Source organism: Lithobates pipiens, unplaced genomic scaffold (assembly GCF_037356315.1).
Source record: "Lithobates pipiens isolate NorthernLeopardFrog02 unplaced genomic scaffold, aLitPip1_a1.2 Scaffold_16, whole genome shotgun sequence".
NCBI lineage: Eukaryota > Metazoa > Chordata > Amphibia > Anura > Ranidae > Lithobates > Lithobates pipiens.
In genome coordinates, this window is record NW_027507748.1 from 233,877,203 (window position 1) to 233,898,702 (window position 21,500).

Sequence of the window (21,500 nt, forward strand, 5' to 3'; positions counted from 1 at the left end):
CTTTTATAAATATAGATTACAATTTTGCTTTGTGCTACTGGTACCATGCCCCCTACCATTCCCCAGGGAGGGGGACCTTCCCCTGTCAGAACAGCACAACAGAGGAGATTTTTGTACTAATATTGGATTCTAAACTACAGTGCCTTGCGAAAGTATTCGGTCCCCTTGAACTTTTCAACCTTTTGCCACATTTCGGGCTTCAAACATAAAGATATAAAATTTGATTTTTTTGTGAAGAATCACCAACAAGTGGGACACAATTGTGAAGTGGAACGAAATCTATTGGATAATTTAAACTTTTTTAGCAAAAAAGTGGTGCATGCAAAATTATTCGGCCCCTTTACTTTCAGTGCAGCAAACTCACTCCAGAAGTTCAGCGAGGATCTCTGAATGATCCAATGTTGTCCTAAATGACTGATGGTGATAAATAGAATCCACCTGTGTGTAATCAAGTCTCTGTATAAATGCACCTGCTCTGTGATAGTCTCAGGGTTCTGTTGAAAGCGCAGAGAGCATCATGAAGACCAAGGAACACACCAGGCAGGTCCGTAATACTGTTGTGGAGAAGTTTAAAGCTGGATTTGGATACAAAAAGATTTCCCAAGCTTTAAACATCCCAAGGAGCACTGTGCAAGCGATCATTTTGAAATGGAAGGAGTATCAGACCACTGCAAATCTACCAAGACCTGGCCGTCCCTCTAAACTTTCAGCTCAGACAAGGAGAAGACTGATCAGAGATGCAGCCAAGAGGCCCATGATCACTCTGGATGAACTGCAGAGAACTACAGCTGAGATGGGAGAGTCTGTCCATAGGACAACAATCAGTCGTACACTGCACAAATCTGGCCTTTATGGAAGAGTGGCAACAAGAAAGCCATTTCTCAAAGATATCCATAAAAAGTCTTGTCTAAAGTTTGCCACAAGCCACCTGGGAGACACACCAAACATGGGGAAGAAGGTGCTCTGGTCAGATGAAACCAAAATCAAACTTTTTGCCCACAATGCAAAACTATATGTTTGGCGTAAAAGCAACACAGCTCATCACCCTCAACACACCATCCCCACTGTCAAACATGGTGGTGGCAGCATCATGGTTTGGGCCTGCTTTTCTTCAGCAGGGACAGGGAAGATGGTTAAAATTGAGGGGAAGATGGATGCAGCCAAATACAGGACCATTCTAGATGAAAACCTGTTGGAGTCTGCAAAAGACCTGAAACTAGGACGGAGATTTATCTTCCAACAAGACAATGATCCCAAACATACAGCAAAATCTACAAAGGAATGGTTCACAAATAAACGTATCCAGGTGTTAGAATGGCCAAGTCAAAGTCCAGACCTGAATCCAATCGAGAATCTATGGAAAGAGCTGAAAACTGCTGTTCACAAATGCTCTCCATCCAACCTCACTGAGCTCGAGCTGTTTTGCAAGTAAGAATGGGCAAGAATTTCAGTCTCTCGATGTGCAAAACTGATAGAGACATACCCCAAGTGACTTGTAGCTGTAATCGCAGCAAAAGTTGGCTCTACAAAGTATTAACGCAAGGGGGCCGAATAATTTTGCACGCCCCACTTTTCATTTTTTTATTAGTTAAAAAAGTTTCAAAAATCCAATAGATTTCGTTCCACTTCACAATTGTGTCCCACTTGTTGGTGATCCTTCACAAATAAATTTTTTTTATATCTTTATGTTTGAAGCCTGAAATGTGGCAAAAGGTTGAAAAGTTCAAGCGGGCCGAATACTTTCGCAAGGCACTGTATATGTTTTTTTGTTTTTGTTCAACCCTTCTGGGTTGAACGAAAAAGAACTAGTAGTGTGTAGTAGGCTTAAGGAAAGTAGGCAGCTGGGGGAATAGTGTAGTTTAGCTTAGGAGATCAGCTTTGTATACATTTAGAAAAAAACGTCCTTCATTTAAGCATGTTCCTCACTTACAGTTCAAAATCTCCAGTGATCTCCAATCACAGATGACAATCATACTATTGCATTTCAGAAATGCGTGGTAATGTATGTTCTTGTACACTGCTGTCTTGCTGTGTCACTCATTTTGAATAGCTACCCAATGCAGTGCCAGGAATGCCAAATAATCAGCAAACACATACATTTTCACAAATTGTTTGGACTGAAGTCAAGTTTCAAAGCAAGTGCAACCATAAAACAAACATGGTAGCAATTTAGAAATTAGATACATTTCTGTACTACTTTACTGCTGGATAAAAACATTTTGTATGCAAGATGTAGCACTGTGTCATGTCACAGACTAATAAATGAGTCAGGTTAAATTGCATATTGTGAATGAAGTGTTTTTCACAAAATTATGTTGTGATAGTGAAAATGGTTGTGTACCTTTCAACAACTGTTAACCATGTCTTAGCTACAAATATGCTCTAGCTTGACAATTTCAGTGATTTGTTAGTTATGAGGCCACTTATGTACATATGGTAAAACCTTTTATATAATGTATATTTACTGAGTATTAATTTATACAATGTATAAAGCTTAGCATGCATTAATAATGACTGTCATGACATGGTGATGAAGTGATAATGCTGAATTCTTTTGACTCTTTTATTTTTTTATTTTTTATTTTGTATGTGTTTTGAGGATTCTTTATTACTATTTTGGTGTTTTATAAGGCAGATGGATTTTCATTATTTTAGGAAGCTAATGAAAAAAGTGCATCCAGTTTTATAGTGTGCAGATTACCTTTACAGATGTATCATGGAGTACTTTCAAAAATGCAGTAAATGATTCTGAGAAAGCTTACTCTGGAAATTCTATGGTTGCCAGTTACTGCAAGTGGATGGGTAAAAAGCAACCCATAACCTAACAATTTCTAAAACAGGCCTAAAGTTTTTACCCCCAGTCTGAGATATTAAATCTGAGATATAATTGTATGTCTGCAGGCCTATTTCACCAAGTTCAAAGACTAATAGCTACACATATCTTATTGTAAACTTGCTTGGAAATATAAAGTATTTGTTTATTTTTTTATTAGATTTCTATCAGCTGCAGTATACATATGTAATTCTATTCCATTTCAAATTGCACTAGTAGAACTTGATGATCATCAGTGGTAAAGTGGATTAGAACCAGGTTACTATTTATGTTTTCCGCCAGGCATAAATTACCAAAATACTGTGCCTCTAAAAAAGTATTCATACCCCTTGAAATTTTCCACATTTTGTGAAGTTACAGGCAAAAACATAAGTGTATATTATTAGGATTTTATGTGATAGACCAACACAAAGCAGCACATAAATTGTGAGGTGGAAGGAACATGATAAGTGGTTTTCAATTTTTTTTACAAATAAATATCTGAAAATTGTGGTGTGCATTTGTATTCAGCCCCCTTTATGCTGATACCCCTAAATACAATCTAGTGGAACCAATTGCCTTCAGAAGTCACCTAATTAGTAAATAGAGTCTACCTGTGTGTAATTTAATCTGAGTATAGATACAGCTGTTCTGTGATGCCCTCAGAGGTTTTTTAGAGAACCTTAGTGAACAAACTGCATCATGAAGTCTAAGGAACACACCAGACAGGTCAGGGATAAAGTTGTGGAGAAGTTTAATGCAGGGTTAGGTTATAAAAAATATTCCAAGCTTTGAACATGGAGCACTGTTCAATCCATCATCCAAATATTGAAAGAGTATGGCACAACTGCAAACCTACCAAGACATGGTTGTCTACCTAAACTGACAGGCCGGGCAAGGAGAGCAATAATCAAAGAAGCAGCCAAGAGGCCCATGGAAACACTGGAGGAGCTGCGGAGATCCACAGCACAGGTGGGAGAATCTATTAGTCGTGCACTCCACAAATCTGGCCTTTGTTGAAAGAAAGCCATAAGAAGTCCCGTTTGCAGTTTGCAAGAAGCCATGTGGGGGACACAGAAAACATGTGGAAGAAGGTGCGTTGGCCAGATGAGACCAAAATTTAACTTTTTGGCCTAAAAGCAAAACACTATGTATGGCGGAAAACCAACACTGCACATCACCCTGAACACACCATGGGGTTGATTTACTAAAGGCAAAAAGACTGTGTACTTTGCAAAGTGCAGTTGCCCTCTACAAGAGCAGTTGCTCCAGAGTTAAATAAATGAGCAGAAGCTCTGCTGACTTCCATCATCCAATCATGTGCAAGCAAAAATGCAGTTTCTTTTATTTTACTTGCACATTATTGGGTATTTTTTGCAAAGGGAATTTTTACCTCATTTGTAAGCTCTTGAGCAACTGCACTTGCAGAGTGTAACTGCACTTTGCAAAGAGCACAGTCTATTTGCCTTTAGTGAATAAACCCCTATATATGACAAAACACTAACACTGCACATCACTCTGAACACACCATCCCCACAGTGAAACATGGTGGTGGCAGCATCATGTTGTGGGGATGCTTTTCTTTAGCAGGGACAGGGAAGGTGGTCATGGTAAGTTCATGGGAAGATAGAGCCTAATAACTGTGCAATCTTAGAAGAAAACCTTTTAGGGTCTGCAAAAGACTTGAGACTTGGATAGAGGTTCACCTTCCAGCAGGGCAACGACTCTAAACATACAGCCAGAGCTACAATGAAATGGTTTAGATGAAAGCATATTCATGTGTTAGAATGACCCAGTCAAAGTCCATACATAATTCCAATTGAGAATCTGCAGCAAGACCTAAAAATGGATGTTCACAGACGCTCTCCATCCAATCTGACAGAGCTTGAGCTATTTTGCAAAGAAGAATGGCAAAAATGTCACTCTCTAATGTGCAAAGTTGGTAGAGACATCCCCAAAAAGACTTGCAGCTGTAATTGCAGCGAAAGGTGGTTCTAAGTATTCACTCAGGGGGGCTGAATACAAATGCAGGCCACACTTTTCACATATTTACTTGTAAAAAAATGTGAAAACCATTTATCATTTTCCTTCCACATCACAATTATGTGATACTTTGTGTTGGACTATTACATAAAATCCCAATAAAATACATTTACAGTTTTGGTTGTAACGTGACAAAATTTGTGAAATGTCAAGGGGTATGAATACTTTTTCAAGGCACTGTAACAGGTCATCTTAGAGACTTCAGACATCATTTGTGAGTTTTTTTTTTCTGCTAATGCTACTTGCCGTTACTTACCTTATCCGTGTTGGAGGTGCTTTGTGTACTGATATTAAAGTCCAGTGAGCATCCAAAGTAATATAAGGCCTATATTCCCAGTTACACTGATGTCAGGATATTTGCCAAGATCCTTAGTAGACTGAAGACTAATTATGTAATTAAATTAGTTACTGGAATGACCAACCCTCATGGGAGGGCTACAAACCTAAATGATAGAATGGCCTACAGTAGTGTGAAAAAGTGTTTTCCCCCTTCCTCATTTCCTGTTCCTTTGCATGTTTGTCACACTTAAGTGTTTCGGAACATCAAACCAATTTAAACAATAGTCAAGGACAACACAAGTAAACACAAAATGCAATTTGTAAATGAAGGTGTTTATTATTAAAGGTGAAAAAAAATCCAAACCATCATGGCCCTGTGTGAAAAAGTCATTGCCCCCCTTGTTAAAACATACTATAACTGTGGTTGTCCACACCTGAGTTCAATTTCTCTAGCCACACCCAGGTCTGATTATTGCCACACCTGTTCACAATCAAGGCATCACTTAAATAGGAGCTGCTTGACACAGTAAGGTCCACCAGAAGATCCTTAAAAGCTACACATCATGCCGAGACCCAAAGAAATTCAGGAACAATTGAGAAAGAAAGTAATTGAGATCTATCAGTCTGGAAATGGTTATAAAGCCATTTCCAAAGCTTTGGGAATCCAGCGAACCCCAGTGAGAACCATTATCCAAAAATGGCGAAGACATGGAACAGTGGTGAACCTTCCCAGGAGTGGCCGGCCGCCCAAAATTACCCCAAGAGCGCAGCGACGACTCATCCAAGAGGTCACAAAAGACCCCACAACAACGTCCAAGGAACTGCAGGCCTCACTTGCCTCAGTTAAGGTCAGCGTTCATGCCTCCACCATCAGGAAAAGACTGGGCAAAAATGGCCTGCATGGCAGAGTTCCAAGGAGAAAACCACTGCTGAGCAAAAAGAACATCAAAGCTCGTCTCAATTTCTCCACAACACATCTTGATGGTCCCCAAGACTTTTGGGACAACATTCTGTGGACCGATGAGACAAAAGTGGAACTCTTTGGAAGGTGTGTGTCCAAGTATATCTGGCGTAGAAGGAACACTGCATTTCATAAAAAGAACATTATACCAACAGTAAAATATGGTGGTGGTAGTGTGATGGTCTGGGGCTGTTTTGCTGCTTTAGGACCTGGAAGACTTGCCGTGATAAAAGGAACTATGAATTCTGCTGTCTACCAAGAGATCCTGAAGGAGAATGTCCGACCATCTGTTCGTGTACTCAAGCTGAAACGAACTTGGATTCTGCAGCAGGACAATGATCCTAAACACACCAGCAAGTCCACCACCGAATGGCTGAAGAAAAACAAAATGAAGACTTTGGAGTGGCCTAGCCAAAGTCCTGACCTGAATCCTATTGAGATGTTGTGGTATGACCTTAAAAAGGCCGTTCATGCTCGAAAACCCTCTAATGTAACTGAATTAGGACAATTCTGCAAAGATGAGTGGGCCAAAATTCCTCCAGGACGCTGTAAAAGCCTCATTGCACGTTATCGCAAACGCTTGGTTGCAGTTGTTGCTGCTAAGGGTGGTCCAACCAGTTATTAGGTTTAGGGGGCAATCACTTTTTCACACAGGGCCATGATGGTTTGGATTTTTTTTCACCTTTAATAATAAACACCTTCATTTACAAATTGCATTTTGTGTTTACTTGTGTTGTCCTTGACTATTGTTTAAATTGGTTTGATGTTCCGAAACACTTAAGTGTGACAAACATGCAAAGGAACAGGAAATGAGGAAGGGGGCAAACACTTTTTCACACCACTGTATTTGATTCTGCAATAGCAATTAAACATTGCAAAGAAAAGTCACTTAGGGTGGCCATAGGTGGCCATTGAAAAAACTGATCTGATTTCCCCATCCACACATTTCTCATCACTTAGTTTCTGTATTCTGACAGCTGGATACTTCCTCACCATCAGAATACACTGATCAGCGCTGCAGTCCATAGCCTGCAGCACTGATCTAGCAGAAACTTTCCAACAGGTTGGTTGGAATCTACCAGGTTAGTACATTGATTTCTCTTCAACCGCAGTGGCCATACATGGATCCAAAATTGGCCAGTCCCTACTGAACTGGCTGTATTCCAATTCATGTATGGCCAGCATTAACCTAAATAGAATGGCATGTCTAAGCTTGGTTTTGTTCCACAGACCCTTGCCAGACTCAGTAATTGTTTCAGTTCACTGATTCCTTTTTTCATTTGTCTATCACAGGGATATCCATGAACCTTAAAGATGAATTTCAGGAATGGATATTATTGCATAGTTATATTGATCCACCTTGGATCAATGTCATTATGCATGTACCATGCCTGTGGCATCCATGTGGAAGCTGGAAATCACTGTTGTAGGCACTGCTACTACAATAATATCCACTAACTTCTGGGTCCCATGCTGAGGGGCAGTGCAATTTTAGATTCATCTGAGAAGTCATATTACTTGCATGCAACCAGTACCTTTAAAGGCATTTAGATGCTTGATACTCTGAACTCCGCAAAGCATATTGTTCGTTCAGTGTAAAACACCCACAAACAGCCTATTAGCTAAAGACTGGGAGATCTTTGCTGTCACAGCTCTAGATAGCATGAGCATTTTATTGTGCACTATAAAGAAAAAATTTACTTTTTTTTACTAAATCTTATGATTTGTTCAGACTAATGTTCACTGTTGATTGATGTGAATTTTTTAAAACCTATATAGAAAGTTATTATTATTATTTTTTTTTAACAATTTATATGCCTGACATTTTAAGGCAGAAAAACAATGTTTTGTATCTGATTAAATACGTGCAATGGTATCTTTTTACCATTTTAATGGGATTGGCAAGTTGCTGATTTTTTTTTATTATCAGGTGAGGAGATAAAGTGCCATTTGGAAAATAAATGACATATTGCAACTGTAAAACTGTGATTAAGAAAGGGGCAGAACAGTGGCTTGGTGGTGAGCACTTCTGTCTTGCAGCACTGGGGTCCTTGGTTCAAAACACAGGACACTATCTGCATGGTGTTTGCATGTTCTCCCTTTGCTTGTGTAAGTTTCTTCTGGTTTACTCCTACACGCCAAAGACTTGCTGGTAGATTAAATGGCTCCTGTCCTAGCTTGTGTGTGCAGGTATGTATGCATGTAAGTTCAGGGACTTAGTTTGTAATATCCTTGAGGGCATAAACTAATGTGATTGTGTAGTATATAAAGCATTACGTAAACTGACAGTGCTATATAAATACCTGTAATATATTAAAGATAGGAGTGAAGTACTTTGAGCTGAAAAATATACCATAAGGTTTTTCGGATTATATTTTGTTACTATTAAGTAAAACTCTCATTATATCCAGTTCTAATTGAATATCCTCCTATAAACTGGTTTTTGAAATGTGGAGTTTGGGGAATATCAGGGATCTGAGATATTTTCCCATTAGTTATTTACTTGTTTTCTGTATTAAAAATGCCACAGGACCTGAAGACATACAACAGGTACACCAGCACTGCATAGCTTGCTATGATTGCTATATTTCTGTCTTTGTACTTTTTATTATCTATAATGCGTTAGTAAAAAATATATCAACTTGGGGTCATTTCAATAACTGAAGGTATACTTTTTATGGCAGAGAAAGAGAGTAGTTCACAGACATCTAAAATCTTTACCCAGGGGAATTGCAATTACATAGTGACCTTTACATTGTGATGACTGGCCTTTACAAGGTTCACAATGACATTTGGGTGGTTCTAGAGTCATCTTCATGATAAGCCTTACCCAAATAAATTGTCAATGATAAAATGTCCTTCTTTGTCTTTTAATAAATCAGGAATTTATAATTTTTACATACTATATTGATGGTCCTTTTTTTTTTACCTTCTTGGGCATTCGGTTGCAGTTGCTAGGCTGTGTGTTAAAAATTAGTTTAAAAATATCATCAAGCGGAATAAATAATTGCAGATATAAAGTACAAACAGGTTGTATTTATAGCTGAATGGTATGCTGTTTTCACAGGCAAGCTTTACCATTTTCTGATTGCCCTCCACTTTCTACCTCCTTCACATTTTATTGGCCAGAGAGTCATAGTGATGGACAAGTAGGATGGGGGAGGTTGGAAGAAAATGCCAAGATCTGACACTACTCAGAACTTTTTGTGTTTTGCATGTCAGAATAGAAGTTAATTCAGCCATCAAAGCAAGGTATAAAACAGCCCCTACGTTGATTATTATTTTTTAGTTGGAACCAGCGGATTGAGCTAAAAAAAAATTGTACGAATCCTTCCTGTTGTATTGTATTATTACAGTGGGGAGCCTTCCCTGCCAATACAATGATCAGTGTTGCTAGCTATAGCCAATGGCACCAATCGTTCGGTAAAGGTCTGACAGGCTGGTTGTACACAAATCGATCGATAAATTGACTTGTGTGCAACCAGCCTGCCCATACATGGATTGAATTTTGCCCATCCCGTGCTGAACTATCTGAATTTTGGTGCATGCATGGAAAGCTTCACACTCCACCGCCTATATTGCTCTGTGAATTCACCTCACTTAAAATAAAGAAAGAAAGAAATGAAGTGTATTCTAAATGTACTACACACTATGATGCCATAACACAAGACACACAAATGCCAGAAATTATTGCAGACACCAGAAGGTTTAAAAAAAAAAAAGTGACCTTAATGATACTTATGAAACTTACTAACTTGATGATATACTGTACATTATTTAATAATAACACTGGCAATCAAATAAAGTATTTAGATTACTATTTTCTATTAGATACTCACCTTTCCTCTTTCCTGTGCCACTGATCACTGCAGTAGTAGTTGCCCACTGAAGAATTATTAGAAACTAACATTTCTGGGAGTTTGTTTCCTGGTCCCCTACTGCATTCTGTGGTTCCTCCCACTGCCAGCAGATTGACCCGTCACTCTCAAAAGTGTCACTTTCTAAAATATCTTCCACAGTGTGGGCAAGTGAAGAGCTGAGAATTTAGCTACTACTTTTCTAGGAGACCTTTATTTCAGGAATCATTCGAGCAAAAGAGTTGCTTTAAATTGTCAGGAAAATTTGTGTAACACTGTGCAATTTCATTTAATTAAGCTGTCTGTCTGTACTGATATCTTTACGTGAGCAGTAGTATGTATGGTGGGAAGTCATAGATAAATAGGGAAAGAATCAAGCTCTGATACGCTCACCAAGATCAGACAAACAAAGTAAAAAGGAAAGGATCCACATCACAGTCAAGCAATTACACTAATCCTTGCAAGCTTCTAACTAGTTTCCCTTGAAATTGCTCAAACTGAAAATGAGCAATAAGCAAGAGCGCTCCGGATTGTGCAGATTAACTAATTTATTCAAATAAAAAATTGCAAATTGCATTCATGTTCCAGTAAAAACAGGCATTGTGAAGTGTCAGCGTGTGCTGTGTTCAGTCCCCACTGCAATCAGCAATCAACCCCCAATCCATTCAAACGTGTTAGAATTCTGTTGAAACCCATACATTAAAATTAAAAATAGTGCCATTTTGTATTAGGGCATGTTTACATCTTTGCAGTGCAATAAAGCAAAGCGCGTTAATATGCGTTACTTTATACGATAATGTGTGTTGTGTTAGGGTAGCCCATTCATTTCAATAGGGTCTCTAGTGAACTAAAATGCAAATTGTGCATGTACTCTTTTTTAAAGGCTGTTCTCCTGGCTCTCTCCCTCCTCATTGGCTCAGAGAGAGCATCAGGAGCTATTGGCTCCCACTGCTGTCAATCACAGCTAGTGAGGAGGTAGCAGGGGCAGGGCTGATCCCTGCTATGTGTGTCTTATGGACAAGGGTAAGCAGCTTGATATGGGTGCACTCAGCAGGGAGGTGGAGCGTCAGACGGGGGCCCCAGAAGAGGAAGATCGGGGCTGCTCTGTGCAAAACCATTGCTCAGAGCAGGTAAGTATGACATGTTTTTTATTGTATTAAAAAAATAAAAGATTTGCAATCACTAACAATTAATGGCAGTACAGTACTACAATGTGCAACACACTCATGTGCATATGCAAACTGTGTAAACAGGTGGACAAAGCCTTAGGGTTGGAAAAACCGCATCCGATTCGCACTGGTGTAAACCCAGCCTTAATCTACATATGAATGAAATAGTAAAGACAAATAAACAATACATTTATTAATTAAAAGACTGGAGAAAAAATTCAGATTTTTACAGACTGTAATTTAATGGACAGTTGGCAACCCTAACATCACTTGTCCAGTTACACAGCGGAAGAAGCAGAAAGTTTACTTTGTAAAGGGAGAATGTACCAGGGGCCCTATTACTTTAATTTAATCCCCTGCAAGCCTGTTAAAATGAAACCACAAAACTGTGGCCACACACCTAGTTCACTGCAGAGGTTGAATTGCGCCTGGGAGGAAGCAAGACTTGGAGGAGGAGGGGTGGAGAGAAGGAATGCACAGGAGAGGAAAATGGGACACAGTGGAGTTGAAGTGCAGCATCAGGTGTATATTTTACAGTGGCATGGGGGCAGTGTAAGTGCTTGCATTTGACTTGATATCAGCTACTAGCAATTTCTTGTACAGAGAAGCTCAGACTGAAAGAGGTAGAAACAATGCAAGGAGACAATCAGTTTTTATGCAGTGCTCATGTACTAACAAGGAATATGCTGATAGTAGCAAAGAGCAGAGTGACATATTAATTGGTAAATATATAGAAAGCATGGCTGATATGTCCTTGTTAGATAAGGCACCTCATGCCAAAGGTTTCTTCTAATAAGGGGACAAAGGGAAGAGGATTATTGCGGTGTCAACAGCACTCAGTACGAAATATCATTAAAATAACAAATTTTATTACATTAAATTAAAAACAATATTCCAAATACTAATTCACATAAATATTAAAAGGAGCATATACAGTATACTGTAGGCCAAGATGATAATGGCTTGTGATAGTAGCAGGTCAAGTCTTCCCTACTAGTTTTGCCAAGATATTGGCTTCATCAGGAAAATAGGATGTGATCAATATAATTATAGTTCTACAAAAAGAGAAAACATATTTAGAAAACACATCATCAATAAACATGAGTATAATGTCAACCATGGTGCGGATTACTGAATAATTGGCGATACGGTACTCATAGTCCCATTATCCTCCCCAATCCACCAACCACCCCCCCCCACACACCATATGGTGGGAATAGACATCCCAACACCCCATATCAATCATCCAACCTACCCTATTACCCCCACGGGGCAGGGGCAATCCGGTCAAGATCCCAAGGAAGGCAAGCCAACACTACTGCAGTGTGGCTGCAGAGGGCAAAAAAGGAGACCAATAAAAACTACAAGAAGAAAATAATGAATCATGACAGATAACTCAAATAGAGCCCATGTCTGTTTCATAAATAGGGTTGAAAAGCCTCAATACATACCAAAAATACGTAAGGATATATTTGAAGGAAGGGGCGCTGTGGTGACCAGAGATAAATGATTGATCCAAGAAAGACAATTAAACTGGAGTTTAAGATGGAATAACTAAATAACAATAAAAATAAAAAGTGGATATAATGACATGGATATAGATGAAAATCCACTCCATCTAACTTTTAGAATCCCACTATATGCTAATTATTGGCTTACCCTTAAAAAGGTGTGACACAATGCTGGACTTCAAAATATTGTTCAAATGAACAATGAATGTTGATGTGGAACAGTGCCTGAGTTGATTAACAGGCACTATCCAAATGTCCCAGCATAGAAAGGCCTAGGCAAAAGAGTAATGCCGCGTACACACGATCAGACTATCCAGCGGACTTAGTCTGGTGGACAAACCGGCGGAAAGTCTGCCGGACTTTCCGAATGAGCAGATCTGCCCACGGACCTAGTCCGCTGGGCTATGGCGGGAGTCCACCGTACTTTTGAAATGAACAGACTTGCCCACACACGGAGGAAAGTCCGTTTATTTTGAACGCGGCTCCAGGTAGCCGGGACTAGCGATAGAAGTCAATGTCGCCGCTGGGACTGTGACATCATAAGGGGCGGGGACATCACCCGTGACCCCGCCCACTGTCCCTATATAAGTCGCCGCACAATGTGTCCCTGTCATCACGGCCAGAGACAGCGTTGAGTCAACATCTCGCGGAAGTAGAGGAGGAAGAAAAAGAGGCCAAGAAAAGAGAAGGCGGCGGCGATGGCGATGACGAGAGAAGACCGCTAGTAAAAGAGCTGGAAGAAGGAGCGGAGGCCCGGCACGAAGAACCGAAGAGGGGGACAAGACCCTCGAAGTCAGAAGAAGAGGCGGTGACAGAAGACCGGGCCACCGCTAGTAAAAGAGCTATAGGAAGAAGGCGGAGGCCCGGCAAGAAGAACCGAAAAGGGGGAAAAGACCCACGAAGAGAGGCACAAGACCCCCAAAGTCGGAAGAAGACCCCCAGATGGCAGCAGCGACGAAGAAGAAAGCTGGGCTCCTCTGCTAGTAAAAGAGCAAGCAGAAGATAGCGGAGTCCAGTGAGACACCACCCAAGATGGAAGAAGACCCCCGGAGCTGTGCAATAAATTATTTTAAAACCTTGTGTTTTATTTACATATTTTTCACCAGGTGAATGGGTAGGGGTACATTGTACCCCATACTCATTCACATAGGGTGGAGGGTCGGTATCTAGGGGCCCCTTATTAAAGGGGTCTCCCAGATTCCAATAAGCCCCCCACCCGCAGACCCCAACAACCAAGGCCCTTGTCCTCATCAACATGGGGACAAGGTGCTTTGGGGTGGGGGGCAGCAAGGCCCCCCTTCCCCAAAGCACCCCCCATGTTGAGGGCACACAGCCTGGTACGGTTCAGGAGAGGGGGTGCTCGCTCGTCCCCAACCCCTTTCCTGACCGGCCGGGTTGCGTGCTCGGATACCTTGGGGGACCCCATGCCGTTTTTCGGCGTAGGGCTTCCCCTTTAAGTCCATACCAGGTGATGGGGCCAGCGACATGTCAATCTCACCGCCGAAGGGGGCAACATTGACTTCCTTCGTTACTCCCGTCTACCTGGAGCCACGTTCAAAATGAACAGACTTTTCTCTGTGTCCGTTCATTTCAAAAGTCCGGCGGACTAGCACACAGATGGTCGGATTGTGCGAGTCCGGCGGACAATTTTTGAGTCAAAACTATTTTCTAAGTCCACTGGTCATTTGGGAAAAAAGTCCACCGGAGCCCACACATGGGCCGGATAGTCTGATTGTGTGTACGCGGCGTCACAGAAAGAAAGTAACGTTGTAATTAAACGCATCTCAGCAGTACAATGATAGGAGTCAATAGGAAAGAGAAACCCCCCATCCTTGACACTACCTTCTATAGACAAGTCCTAAATAACAGCGCCCCTTGAAGCTAGCAAGCTGAGGCTGGCAAGATCAGCCTTTAAAACCCCCCACCCGGTTGGCGTTTGACATCAACAACCGGGAACGGACGCATTTCCACCGTTCCTGCACAATATCAACATCCAACGACCTACAATGCCCAGAATGCCAAGCTCAACGCCAATTACGTCACACGGCTCCAGCAGTGCAGATATATGTGGGTGAGACATACGGATGGCCCTCCAATAGGATGGATGGGCGGAATTTATCGGTACCTATGTAGGAGGATCTAAAAAGTGGCAGATGATCAGGGAGGGGATAAGGAGTGAAGCCGGGAGGCAGGCTTCATGTCAATTGACAGTCGACCCTTGAGTGTCCATACAGCCATGGGCTTTGATCAGATCACCACCCCCTAGGGGGAACCCCAGTAGGCCCCGCAACCGAAAGGGGCACAGAGCAAATGGGGAAGGATGGGAAATGGAAATGGAGGGGAAGGGATCGAAGGAGGACGACTGGACTGGAGAAAGTCATGCAAGGCTCCTGTAGACATGACACATCCTCCACATACCGAATCGTCCAATGAGTTTATGCAGCATATATATACGTCAATAACACTGATAGCATATAATAATACCAAAAGAAGATATACTGTATAACTAAGCATTAAGAAGAACACTACAACCAACACAAACAATACATTTCAATAAATTGTATACAAAACATTTAAACAATATTAAGTCTAGAATTAAGAATATAAAGGATAATTAGAGACAATATTTTAAAGGACAAATGACCCGAACATATTCTGTGTGATCTTGGGATGGTAGGGGAATCATAGAGGCAGTGAATGGTCAGATATGGAATAAGGAAAGGGAAAAAGAAAGGGAAGGGGAAAGGCCAAAAACATTAACCATAATCAAAGCAATTGGAGGCACAGTAAGATAATCAGTTTGGGGTCTACCAATGTATACATCAGGTTAGAAAATAGAGAGTAATATATAAAGTGGACTAAATCACAATTATAAAAAGTATTTAAAACTAATGTATTCATTTAAACTCGGATATTTGATAGTATCTAGACTGTGTATCCACTTGGTTTCTGCGTGTATGATGGCTGGTTACTAAATGGTCCCTCATAGAGGGAGCCCATCGGTATGTAATCTCAGGGTAAGATTTTATATGTCTTGATTGTACTGTCTGCGGTCACTAGAGGCTGAAATTTAGTGAAGATGCCTCTCATCTGGGTGTGTTGTTTCAAAAACTGGGTGATGATACGAACGGTGTGGTTAATCTTAGGAGTTTTTTTTTGAGTGGATAAGGTCCCGTCTATTCAGCTTGACTACTCTGTTAAATGCCCTTTATAAGAGGGATCGACTATATCCTCTTTGATGTAATCTAAGGTACAAATCTTTAGCCGCAAGATAAAAGTCTGCATCTAGAGTACAATTTCTTCTAAGTCCTAGGAACTGACTATAGGGAATGCTGTCCAACAATGGTTGTGGATGTACACTGCTGGCATGCAAAATCATATTGCCTCCAGAAGGCTTACGATATAAAGAGGAATGAAGAATTCCTTCTGTGTCAACATGAATTTGTAAGTCAAGGAAATTAATCTTAGACTGGCTACACTCCATTGTGAAGTTGAGGTTATAGGTGTTAATAGCCAGTAAATCCATCAGCCGTGAGAGTTCATCCCGTGTGCCTGACCAAAAAATGAGAATATCATCTATGTATCTATGCCAGGCGATGACATGCTGGAGTAAATCTGATAGACAATCATTTGCAAATAGGTCCCTCTCCCACCTCCCCAGGTACAAGTTGGCATAAGAGGGGGCACACTCGGTCCCCATAGCCACCCCTTGCACCTGGAGGAAGTGGGAGGATCCAAACATAAATATGTGTTAGGATGAACTCCAATATCTGGAGGACAAACTGGCTATATAAATTGGACAAAGGTCCACGTTCTTTTAATTGAGTGTGAATAACCTCTATTCCCTTTTCGTGTGGGATGGAATCGTAAAGGCTCTCAAAGTTTAAAGCTAACAACCAAGTATTGAGGGGAATCTGTTTACAGTCTATATTTCAGAGCAAGGCTATAGTGTTTTTGACATAGGAAAATAGAGATGTCACATGCGGGTTTAGATACTTATCTACCAAGGCGCTAGCGTTTCCGGTTAAACCCTGGCAACCTGATACAATAGTCATCCAGGGGTTGCTCCAATGATTTGTGCACTTTGGGTAGAGAGTAAAATGTAGATGTCTTAGGTTCATTCACATTTAGGTAATTCCAGGTGCTTAGATCGATTATACCCAATTGATAGGCCTTAAAAATTAGATTATAGTATTCCTGAGTGAAGTTTTCAACTAAAGTCTTAGAAATAGGTCGGTACCATTGTCTGTTGTGAAGGATGTCGAGGCACATACGTTCATATGCCCCAACATCCATGACAACATTGCCACCCTTATCGACCGGCTTAATGACCAAGTCAGTGTGACATTGGGGTCCCTAAGAGCCTTGCAATGTTTAGAGGAGAGGTTATGCACATGTAGATCATCCAGATCCATATTCTTTATCTCAGATGTTATTTGTTGAACAAATGCCCAAATATTTGAGTTTGCCTGAAGCAAAGGAAAAACATGAGATCTGGGTTTAAAAGAAGTGGGAGGGGGAAAGGACACACCGGGGATGACCACACTGGATAATGCAAAGTCCGGTGATTCCTTGTCACTAGTGTGTCCCTCCTCCCAGAGCAACATCAGATCATCCATAGCTTGGAGTTCTGTCTCAGAGAATTCCATAGGTGGAAAATCAGGATATTCCAATGAAGAGGGTTTGTCATAGATAACTTTAAACATCAGTCGTCTAGCAAACAAATGTATATCTTTGATCAGTTGGAATCTATAAAGATCAACAGAAGAACAAAAAGTAAGACCAAGTTTAAGCACATAAACCTATTCCTCAGTTAGAGATACCGAAGAGAGGTTTATCACTTCTAATCCTGAGGTTCCCTGATTGGGGGAGGCAATGTGGGACTTGTTGCTTGATCCGGGGTTTTCACAAAAAAAATAGGTGCAATTTTTGGATCAATTGATTGAGCACTTCTGGGGAGCATAGAAGATAGGGTAGATTCACTGACCCGACAGGTCATAGAGGAGGATAAAGAAGAAGGAGCAGGTGTAGTGGCACCAGGTGCAGGGTATGATAGTGTATTAGACATAGAAGGTCTACCAGAAAAGGGAGTAGACGAGAGAGGTGAGTATGAACCACTGAGGGTCGACGAGTGAGAGTAGGTCCAAATGTGCGATGAATTGAGTCCGTGGAGGTAGTGGTATGATCCCTCTTTCTTTTTTCTTTTTTTTGGGTATCCTATTCTAGGAAAGGTCCTGATAAGTCGTAGAGCTGCTGGGTAAAAAAGAAACAGAAGTAGCATTAGGTATATCATTGTCTGCTTTGGGTACATCCAGGATTAGCAGTTTTACAGTAGGTTATAAGAGGTTTTATTCCATCTATATGCATAGGCGTTTTCATGGGCGGACTTGTACCAAAGGAATTTACCTTCTTTAGTATTGATGACACCCAACGTGTACTCCTCCAGATACACCAGCAGATCTTTCTCCCACCTGGTGAATCTCAGGGAGGCCACATTGAGGACATGGTCCTGATACCAGCTATTTATCTGAAGATCAGCTGATCAAGCTCAGATTCATATTGTTTACATAAGATGGAAATCATTTGAAAGGAGCACAATTTGAGATTGTGCTCCCAAGATTGTTTTAGTGAATTATTAATTTTCCTGACATTGGGGAATATCTGAATCCTCAGACCCCAGGGAACAATATGGAGTATTTTTCAAAATATGATTTATGCCAATAGATCCTAACTTTCTTTTCCAAGACACGTTGTAGTCTCATGAAGGATGGTCAAGGTCAGCATCGTAAATGTTGGCCTAATTTTGGGATGATCGGATTTTTGTCATGCGCCCCTCCCAGGCCTCACCACAACACACCACAGGCCTGTCCGTTTGAAACTAAACAATCAGATAATACTCAATTGTAACACATGAACATAGGTAATGTAAATTAAATAATTTAAAGAAATAGAAAAAAACTTTGTTATTTAGAGAGACAACCAGCCACAAAAGGTTGTGTATTGAAACACCATAGTCGTCGAAAATATATAGAAAGAGTGGCTGATATGTCCTTGTTAGATAAGGCACCTCATCCCAAAGGTTTATTGTAATAAGGGGACAAAGGGAAGGGGATTATTGCAGTGACAACACAACTCAGTACAAAATATTAAAATAACACATTTTATTACATTAAATTAAAAACAATATTCCAAATACTAATTCACATAAATATTAAAAGGATCATATACAGTATACTGTTGGCCAAGTTGATATTGGCTTGTGATAGTAGCAGGTCAAAGAAAATAACGTTGTAATTAAACGCATCTCAGCGGTGCAATTATAGGAGTCAATAGGAAAGAAACCCCTCCCATCCTTGACACTACCTTCTATGGAGAAGTCCAAAATAACAGTGCCTCCTGAAGCCAGCAAGCTGAGGCTGGCAAGATTAGCCTTTATAGCCCCCCCACCCGGTTGGTTTGTGACGTGCACAATATCAACATCCAAAGGCCTACAATGCCCAGAATGCCAAGCGCAACGTCCGGTGCAAATAGACATAGGTGGGACATACAGAGGGCCCTCCAATAGGATGGACGGGAGGAATTTATCCGTACCTATGTAGGAGGATCTAAAAAGTGGCAGATGATCAGGGAGGGGATAAGGGGCAAAGGGAGGCCAGGAGGCGGGCCTCGTGTCAATTGACAGTTTACTCTTGGGTGTCCATACAGCCACAGGCTGTAATCAGATGGCCGCCCATAGGGGGAACCCCAGTAGGCCCGAAAGGGGCGCAGAGCAAATGTGGAAGGATGGAAAGGGGAAAAATTGCTGAAGAGATCGGTGAAGCGATTAATTGGTGTGCTACTTCTTCTTTCACTGTTCAGTCACAGGTTGGAGGAGGAATTTACCCTGTAATGTTACTTCACGGTAGCAGAAATAAAAATCAGGCCCTCTGCCCTGCCAGGCAGAGCTGTGTTGTATAACAGTGTAAATTTCAGAACTGGGTGGTCAGAAATACAAATACTGTGACAGCTAAAACAGCTCCCTTATAGGTATTTTATCGCTGTATTTAGCAGTTTTCTAGATAGAGTTCCACTTTCAAAGATACAAGACAGCCTAAAACAAGCAGTTTGTCTGTCACAGATTTTGCACTTAATGCCCCACAGCAAGAGCACCAATGTGAGCTTGATCTAAACCTGGCTCCATACCTTTTATCAAACGCTCAGCTACCTTCTTTCTCCCGCAGAAAATGATAGAAAGGATCTTCTGCATGGCAAAAATTCACATGCCATTAGCATATCCACTGCTGGTAATGTGTGGTCAGCTTTAGAATTGTGATTTTATGGTTTTTGGATTACAAGTATGTTTCTGGAATGAATTATGCTCGCAATCCAAGGTTTTACTGTATTTAATGTATGTCCATAAAGTATCCTTCTATTTTGCAAGTGATCTAATTTTTTCTAGTTATTTTGTGTATCTGTTGTTCAACATGGGGTATAACCTATTTCTGAACTCTGTTTTTTTTTTTTTAATTGACAGTGGTCACACATCCCTTACAATTACTGGTACCAACCTTGATATCATACAGGAGCCAAGAATTCGAGTGAAGTATAATGGCAAGGAATCTGTGAATGTACGTCTGCCTGGAGCTGTTTGTCATTGTAATTTGTAACAAGATTTCTGCTTTTGCTTGTTTAGCTTGGAGAAAGGATGATCAAAATTTTAAAGTACTGTCATGTGATAATTTATGCAGATTTTGATTGTTTTATTGTTCTGCCATTTGGTCTTTACATTTTTATTTGCCTATTTGCAGCAATTGTGCAGCTTTAAGATGATATAGCACCACCTACTGCTAGTAGGAGGAACTAAAATGCAATAAATGCTGCTAGTTTTAATGCAATGTTTTCTAAACAGAAATTTCTAAAGTTAATCAAAACACAGAAATATATGTGTGTAAAGTACAAATTTAAAGACCCATATCATTATTATTTAATCATGGAAATTGTTTTTTCTAAAAATCCCACACTCAGGGGAAACGAGGTGGATTAATTCCTGACTGACCTCTATGTTCTCTGAATACAATCAGTTCTATGAGAAATCCAACTAAACCTAATAAGGTTTAGAAGAAAAGACTAGTTTGCTGACCCAACACAACTAATTTTCTTGACTTTTCATCAGGTAAAAATTATATTAGTACAGTATTATCCATTTTCAAAAATAATTCCTTTGACAGATTACAGATTTCATCATACATTAATTATTGTGCCTAATTCAATTTGTTTATAAAGTATCACCAACTTGCAGCAGACAACACTGAATAACTCAATTCAGTTCCTGTAAATCTGTTTCATAAAACGTCTCCAGTATTTTGGATGGTATTGTAATATTATTGTTTTTCTCACCAGGTGTGTAAGATAGTTAATGCCTCTTGTCTGATGTGCTGGGCTCCAGCCCTTACTCCAGAATATCGTCCCGGACTGGATGCTGTGGAGAGGCCAGACGAGTTCGGATTTATCTTTAATAATGTGCAGTCACTACTGATCTTCAATAATACCAAATTCATCTATTACCCCAACCCAACATTTGAGCTTCTCAGCACTACAGGCATTCTTGAGCAAAAGCCCGGAACGCCAATTATACTAAAGGTGAAGGCACATCAGAACTACATGAAAACATTACGGTATACAGTGAATCGAAAAAATATTTATACCCCTTGAAATTTGCCACATTTTGTCATGTTACAACCAAAAAATGTAAATGTATTTTATTGGAATTTTATGTGATAGACCAACACAAGGTGGCATATATATGTGAAGTGGAAGGAAAATGATAAATGTTTTTCAAATTGTTTTACAAATATGTGAAAAGTGTGGCGTGCATTGCTATTCAGCCCC

The 21,500-nt window shown here is 40.4% G+C and overlaps 1 protein-coding gene across 2 annotated transcripts in view; it reads left to right on the plus strand.

The window, feature by feature from the left end:
- Positions 1 to 21,500, plus strand: part of PLXNA2 (plexin A2) — a 469,574-nt gene that overhangs the window by 354,223 nt on the left and 93,851 nt on the right. For both annotated transcript variants that reach the window (XR_013274456.1, XM_077481163.1), the window contains exons 17-18: positions 20,146 to 20,239; positions 21,012 to 21,251. Coding sequence is in view for 1 of the 2 variants with exons in the window: in XM_077481163.1 (XP_077337289.1) it covers positions 20,146 to 20,239; positions 21,012 to 21,251 (334 nt within the window). In the remaining variant the exon portion in view is untranslated. The remainder of the gene's footprint in view (positions 1 to 20,145; positions 20,240 to 21,011; positions 21,252 to 21,500) is intronic.